General features: G+C 39.5%; 1 protein-coding gene across 3 annotated transcripts in view; it reads right to left on the bottom strand.

Moving 5' to 3' along the window:
• Positions 1-224: 224 nt before the first annotated feature.
• The window catches only part of LOC126858091 (leucine-rich repeat-containing protein 24-like), a 141,858-nt gene continuing 134,761 nt past the window's right edge, over positions 225-7,321 (bottom strand). For all 3 annotated transcript variants that reach the window (XM_050608130.1, XM_050608131.1, XM_050608132.1), the window contains one exon: positions 225-7,299. In XM_050608130.1, coding sequence (XP_050464087.1) covers positions 6,048-7,299 — 1,252 coding nt within the window. In that variant the 3' untranslated portion in view covers positions 225-6,047. The remainder of the gene's footprint in view (positions 7,300-7,321) is intronic.

Genomic DNA, 7,321 nt, shown 5'->3' with positions numbered 1-7,321 from the left:
AATACGCAAACTTTTATCTTTAGGAAATAGATACTTTTCGTAATCTCACGTCACCAATGATACTCTTGCCGATCGAGAGGATTGCTCGCGAAAGAAACCTTACGTAATCCTTCGTTCTCTCTGCCATCTCTCCGGAAAGCTAAAGCGGAAACGGGAACGGGAACGGAAACGGGAACGGGATCATGGTGTATACGAAGCGCGCGTTAAGAAAAAAAGCCGAGGACTTTAATACAAAAGCTATCTTTATTCCTTTAATCTCATATCAGTCGTGAAAAATCCTTCGCTACATCCAAAGTACGTACGACATGTGCAGAATCGAATACATTACGTTATACACGGTAATACAAATCGTATTGCTCAATCGTTCGGAACATCGTGTGTACCTGAAACTGTATGCGTGTGTATTGGTGTGTAAGTACATGAACGAGTATGTATGCGTATGTCCATATATGCAAGATTGTGTCTGCGTCGGAGAGCCGTAACTCTCCGCGGGAGAGTTTTACGGTCGAGAAAAAGAGGGTGGTTTACACAGGAGAAGGGAGGTAAAATGGAAGGGAAGTATTGGGTGGTTTCGAAGGAGATCGATTCGAGTGTGGCTTCGGCCCTCATTTTCTCGTGTATACTTAATGTCGAGCCTCTCTCTCTCTCTCTCTCTCTCTCTCTCTCTCTCTCTTTATCTTCCTGTCACATACACGCTCTCGTCGATTATCGATCTCGCAGCATGTGAATTCATAAACTCCACAACTTATTACAAGGAAGAGAAGGAGAAAAGAGATATTATTCTTCTAAGATACTCTATAAGTAAGAAAGAATGAGCAAAATCGGCTGGCTATTTGTGCTCTGCATTGTTATAAATAACGGGGTTGGATTAATTCTTTTTTGGATAAACATTTTCCAAATCATCGTAAATTCACAGGAATCTAAAATGTAAAATATTTAAATAGCCGAAAAGAATTAAATGTATACACCAGTATTCTCAGATAGGAGAGATCCCCGGAGGGATGTTTACCATTTAACAGACGGGGAAAGTCTGCCGTTGCTGCTACCTTTAACTTTTGACGTGGCATCCGAGGGATGGAATTACGGGGAGTTTCATCGGACGGTTGATTAATGCATCGACGTGTGATTACATTTACCGGAAAGCATCGTAGCGCATTGCGAATGCGAAGGAAGTTAATAGGACGAGCCTCCACTCTTCCACCGCTTCCCCCCCCACCCCCACCCCTCACCACCCTCACGTCCTCGAGAGATTTTCCGCGGCGCGAATGTTTCACCGCGCGAGTCGGCGAGTGGAGGAGAAAGCCGATTAATATTCACGACCGATCTCGGCACGTTAAACCTTTATACGATGGAATTCCGCGCGTATGATTTCCTTGCGAGATTTAATTCGACCGATTTAATGGAGCAGAATTTTGTTCCAAGTGAATATTCATTCCCCACCTGCATATACATTGAAAATAATTTAAAAAGTCGAAGAGAAAAAAAAAGTACAATTTCTCTACGAAATGAGAGATGACTCCTTGCGTAGAATTCTTTTTTTTTTTCCTTTTTTTTGCGAAACATTTCTCTCTCGTAAAATGTGTCTTCGCGAATTCTCGCGTGGGAGAAAACATTCCGATACATTTTCACAAAAAGCAAGATCGTTACTAAACAAGCCCCCAGGTCGCGGTGGTTATAATTAGCGTGCGCGTGCGAGACGCGAAAAGGGACAAGTGAGAAGTAAAAAAAAGGATCGATGGAAAGAGGAAGATCCATTTCATTCGGACGAGCCGCAAACGAGCGAATGCAATACCGCCTGCGAGCAAGACTCGTTAAACTTTTGCTACTGTTTTTCTTGTATCCGCGTTTAACTGCTGCTTCCTCAATTCGACGAAAATAAATACGTACGAAGGAAGCGACAGATTGCAATGATAAATTTTTATCTACGAAAAAAGAAAGAAAAAAAAAACGATTTGAAAGAGCAACGTCGAAGTGAAAACAGAAAAAGAGTCAAAAACTTCCTAGTTTCGATTTTTTTTCCCCTTGAGAGAGAAATTGTTTCCAGTTGTGTTGCACTTTTATTTTTCTATCACCGGATTTTAATTGACGCCAATAAATATGCATGAAGCACAGCTAGAGAGATCTATGAAAAATTTTCGCCTGTAAAAAAATGATAGCAAAAAAAAAAAAAATGGCTCTCTTTAAAGAATGTTGAAAATAAAATTCGTTTCGTTTACTAATCTTTTTAAACTATTAAACAAAATAATCATCTTTAGATAATAAAGAGCGTCTCTAAAAAATGCATTTACATTTTCTCGTGAAATTTAATTTAATTTAACTGATATTATTTATTCACCACAGGCGCACAAAGTCTTTGGAAGAAGTTCATTGAGAAGATTCTTTAAGGAAATGGCGATTAAATGTAACGGTGTACGCTTTTAATTATTTAATTTCTGAAATACTTAGCACTTGAAACGCGATATTTAACATTTTTACATTAATTTGACAAAAGTTTAGAGAAAAAAAAAATATATTAAGTCTGTATTTGTGAGATGCTGAGAAAAAATATAACGTAAAAAATATAATATAGATAAAAAATATAACGTAACAGAATAAATATAACGTAATGTAAAGGTATGTGTATAACATTTTTCAAAATGTTCTCGATGGGAACTTTAACAATTTTTATCAAACTCCAATTTGATTAAATGAATATTTTAATGCAATCGCTACATTATTACTGCATTTTTGTCAAAAACGCGGCCTAATGGCCTAAAAAAATACCCATTCACAGCAGATTAATTGAAATTCGTAAAATTGACCTCGCGCGTTAAAGTTATACTCGTTAGCGAGCTCGTTTAAAAAGTTCTAATTAAACGACAAATGCGATACAACCTTTGCAGAATTTTATCACTGCGTAAAATTGTGTTCGCCTCTAAAATTCGATATACAGAGTTTCGAAAGTCAACGCCCCCGAAAACATTCTACAATAAAATTTAAATATACCTTAATGGCCTTTCTATAAAAAAAAAATTCTTTAAAAAAATATATAATAGGTCTCTTTCAATATAAATATTTGTTTAATTAAAAAAATAATGATTTTAATTTCATGTTAGCTCTCTTTTTATTCAATTTCATTTCTTAAAAAAACACTTAATTTTTAATTTAATTTAAAACGACTAATTGTGACTAATTACAAAGAGACAATTTTGATTTCTTAGCACATTAGAGGCCTTTCTTTATCTTGTGTTTTAAATATTTTCTTCACTCCAAATTTCACGAAGGGTAAATAAATTAGTATCTTGCCCGAAATGAAATATTGTTATATACGAAACTTTCGAAAGCGAAGACGCAAATTTCGAGTTATCTCAATGGCGAAGCTTAAAGGACGCAGGCAGGATTCTATATCTCTTGCGAATCGCCAGACTGGAAGGCAAACACTGTTCATCCGTGAATCGCGTCGTGATTACGGCGACGGAAAGGAAACCAGTTTCCTCGTCCTCGGGTACTTCTGAAAGGATCCTCCACAGAGTCTCGATGCTCTATCTCGGACGCATATTCAACTGCTTATGATCATTTGTCATCAACCAATCAGCATTTTACAAATCACCATCGTAATTTAGGAATTTTACAAATGTTATCCACTCGATTTTTTCTTCCTCGTGCAGAAATATCAATATCAATCACAATTTCTATTTATTGTAAATCGCTGATTTGAGAGAGCAAAGCCAGCTCGAATCGCAAAGTTTCGAAGACACCTTTAAAAAATAACTACTTTCACCAGTTCTTATTTCTTAGTGTTTTAGTCGCGCCATATAATATGTATATATCTATCTGTGTGTTGTGTGTGTATATATTTATATATACGCATATGTATATAGGTGTACAGGGCGTCCCAGAAAAGACGTATACTGTTCCCAGGAGCTGCGGGATTAATCTGCAAGATTTTCCTCAATAGAATGTAAACTTAATTTTGACAAAAAAAGAAACAATGTAAAATAAAGACAATTTATTTAAATATCTAAATTTTTGAGAAAATTCACAATATGAAATTAAACTACATTACGTTGAAATTTTTATTCTGATCTTCTTTCGAAAGAAAAAATAGATCGCAAAATCAATAAATTATTTTCCAAAGTGCATAAATTTTTTGCTTACTCGATCCTGAGATATATCGTTTTTTCAGAAAACACCCTATATATTCAACGGTATCTGTACATCAGGTCGAGCGCCACTGCGGCCTCCTAATCTCGCACAGTTCACCAGTCTTAAACACCAAGTTAACATTATTATCACTACAGCAGAATCGCTACAATTGCGTCTCCGCCTGGCTATTCAAGATCGAGAGTGCTCACGCAATCGAAATAAACGAAGTTTCGTAAGTTTCGTAAGTTTAAAACAAAGTGCTGTCAGCGGATGCGAGAATTATCTTGAGCAGGTTTTCTGAATCACAAGCATCCCATACAAGCAACTCTATTGACAACCGTAAACGATATCAAAGTGATCTAATGATTGAAATGTACAGATCACGCTTCGCTTATAAAAAAGGAGAGTTATATAAGTTTATATCTTTTCGATATAATAATAAGCTGTTTAAGATTTTTTCCAAAACAATTATAAGCATCGTATTGCGAAACAAAAATAAAAGAATTATATAAATATTTTTTCAAATATGTATAATATTTATTATTAAAACAGAACAATTCTCTCTTCTTACCATTATATCTTTCCGATTCGCTCAACTTGCAATTACCGATTCATCGCAGACTTTAACGATTACAGGATCGACATGAACAATTAAATTTAATTAATTTCACATTTTCTCAGCGGATCCTGCGGGAGTGGCCGCTTTGAGCACCAGTCACGTTTCTGCTCGTGCAACGCTAAAAGCGCGTCTTCGAGGTCCAGTGAGACGCGGTTTCACTCGATCGAGTTCACCAAACATTTATCTATCACTTTAAGGATCAGTCACGCCATCTTGGTTCCTTTTCAACGCGACCGAACGTTTCTCCTTGGAGCGCGTCCAAAGAACGACGTCGTATTTCACAAACGCGACATGCCGTTTAAATAAATCCGGCCGCCATTTTCATGTCCGAAAAAGCACTCTCTGCATTTAAACGCGAGCCGCGTAAATTCTTCGGAGTCGATTTCCCTCGAATTCGAGGATCGCCTTATCCAAGCGCAAACACCTTCCTGACTGACAAGGATTGTGCAGCCCGACGACATTCGTGACATGCCTTCTGATTAATCTATTACGTCTCTACCGTCAGGACGAATGCTTTGTTCGCGCCGTCTCTGGCGGCCGTGTTCCGCCAATCACATCCTGGACCCTGTTATCCTCCGCGAATTAATCTGGTAACGTGACGAGGACAGATCTCCTCCTTGATGCCGGTAATTCATATTGTTCGTAGCTTTGTTAAGATCTTCATGCTTGACGTTTGACTCGCGTGGAAGGAGGATTTTGTAAAAATTTATATGAAAAGTATTTCGTTATTGTTTCTGCTGGGTCAATATATTGAGCAAAAAGATTGAGAAGAAATATCTTCTTTTTTAATCCGTAATGATTGTTTCGTTGATAAGACATATGGAAACTTGTGAAATTATTAATACATTTCATTAATTCCAAAATTATTGAAAATAATAAATAATTTTTTTTCTCAAATTAATTTCCTTATAAATAAAACAATCAACATAGAATTAAAGAAAAACAAATATTTATAATGTAATCATTAATTATTAAAGTTAATTGATTCCAAGATAAAATTTTTTTAACAAAGATCAGGCAGTAAATGATAATTATTTCTTTAAATACCAAGAAAATATGTACATAATTGTGCGTAGTACCACCTTTTCTATCTCGCCATTTTCGAAGAAGTTAAACGGTAATGGATTCTTTTGCAGAGAAATCGATCTATCCAATCTTTTCTTCTTTCAGTTTAAGTCCATAGAAGGTTGTTGGGTAGACTCACAAAAAGTGAACGTCAATCTTATTCAACGATATATCAGAAACGTATCTTCCACGCTTTTCAAACCTAACGATTATTTCCCTTATCGCCATTGGCAATTTTTCAGACGTCCATAGCGTCTCCCACATAACCTTCGTCAGGACTCTCTGGGTGATTCGGTGGTTGCAGCTCCTCTGCCCTCGCGGCAGCGGCAGCCGCGGCTTCGCGAGCGGTCTTTCCAAGAAGGGATCTTGGGGATAGGGGAGTAGTCTCGCCCCTGTAAGCCGCTGGGGGTGACGGTATGAAAGGTACTTCCGGGAAGACGGCGACCGGCGAGACCGGCGATTGTATGGGCAGTTGTTGCTGAATCGGTTGCTCAACCGGCTGAATCGGCAGAGACGGTGATTGCATCGTTGATTGCAGCGGTTGCTGCTGTTGTTGGTGCACCGGATAGGGATAGCCCTCAGCGGTGTACCTGGCATCGGTTCGCGGTAAAACGGGATCGTATCCCGGTGATCTCGCGAGGAATTCTGCCTCACGCGAATATCTGGCCGCCGGCGCAGCTGCCGAGCCAGGTTCCGTCATCCGTTGCCGAAGCCTAGGCAAAGTGCTAGCAGTGCTGAAAGAGATCTTGGGTAAACCAAAATTCAGCGGATAACCATCCTGATCTAGATAACTCAACTGCGGTAAAACCGGCGGCGGTCGTAGATCGGGCTGCAGCGGATAACCCGAGTCATATTCGAAGATCTGCCGATCGGCGGCACCAACTCGCTGATGATGCCGTCCGTACAGCTGACCATATCCCACCTCGGTACTTTCGGGCACTTCATTAATCAAATCTGGCTCGGTTAGGTACTTGGCGACCGGACTTGCTACCGGATATGCGTTTCTGGAGTGTTCCCGGTGCTCTAAAGTAGCCGCTCGGCCGATTTCTCGCTCGGTATACGAAACCATCTGCTGATGCTCTAAGCCGATCAAGCTGCCGTTCCCCTTTCGGCAGGATCCGCTAGTGGTATCTTTTGTAATTGGCAGTACCGATTTGCTCTGCGTCACCAAGGCTTTTGAGTTGCGCTTCCGGTCGCAACGTCGTTTTTTCGCACAATATATCACGCTACCTATCAGACAACCCAACGCCAAGAGAGTGCCTACCAGTGCGCCCGCAGCTATTGCGGCTACGTAGCCGGAACCGGGATTGTCAAAAGGTGGCTCCACGGTGGATTTTTCGCGAAAGAGCACGAGGAGAGAGAGATTTGCCATTGCAGAACCTGCACTGTTTTCCGCCATGCAACTGTAAGTACCTTCATCGAGCGACTCGACTGAGTAAAGAAACAGTGTGCTGCTCATATTGGTCCCGCCTCGTTGTCGGTAAATACATCTGCAACCAATTCGGGAGAATA

This window comes from Cataglyphis hispanica, chromosome 24 (genome assembly GCF_021464435.1).
Source record: "Cataglyphis hispanica isolate Lineage 1 chromosome 24, ULB_Chis1_1.0, whole genome shotgun sequence".
Lineage (NCBI taxonomy): Eukaryota > Metazoa > Arthropoda > Insecta > Hymenoptera > Formicidae > Cataglyphis > Cataglyphis hispanica.
The sequence above is the reverse complement of the archived record's forward strand: the minus strand, read 5'-3'. Positions and strand labels throughout refer to the sequence as shown.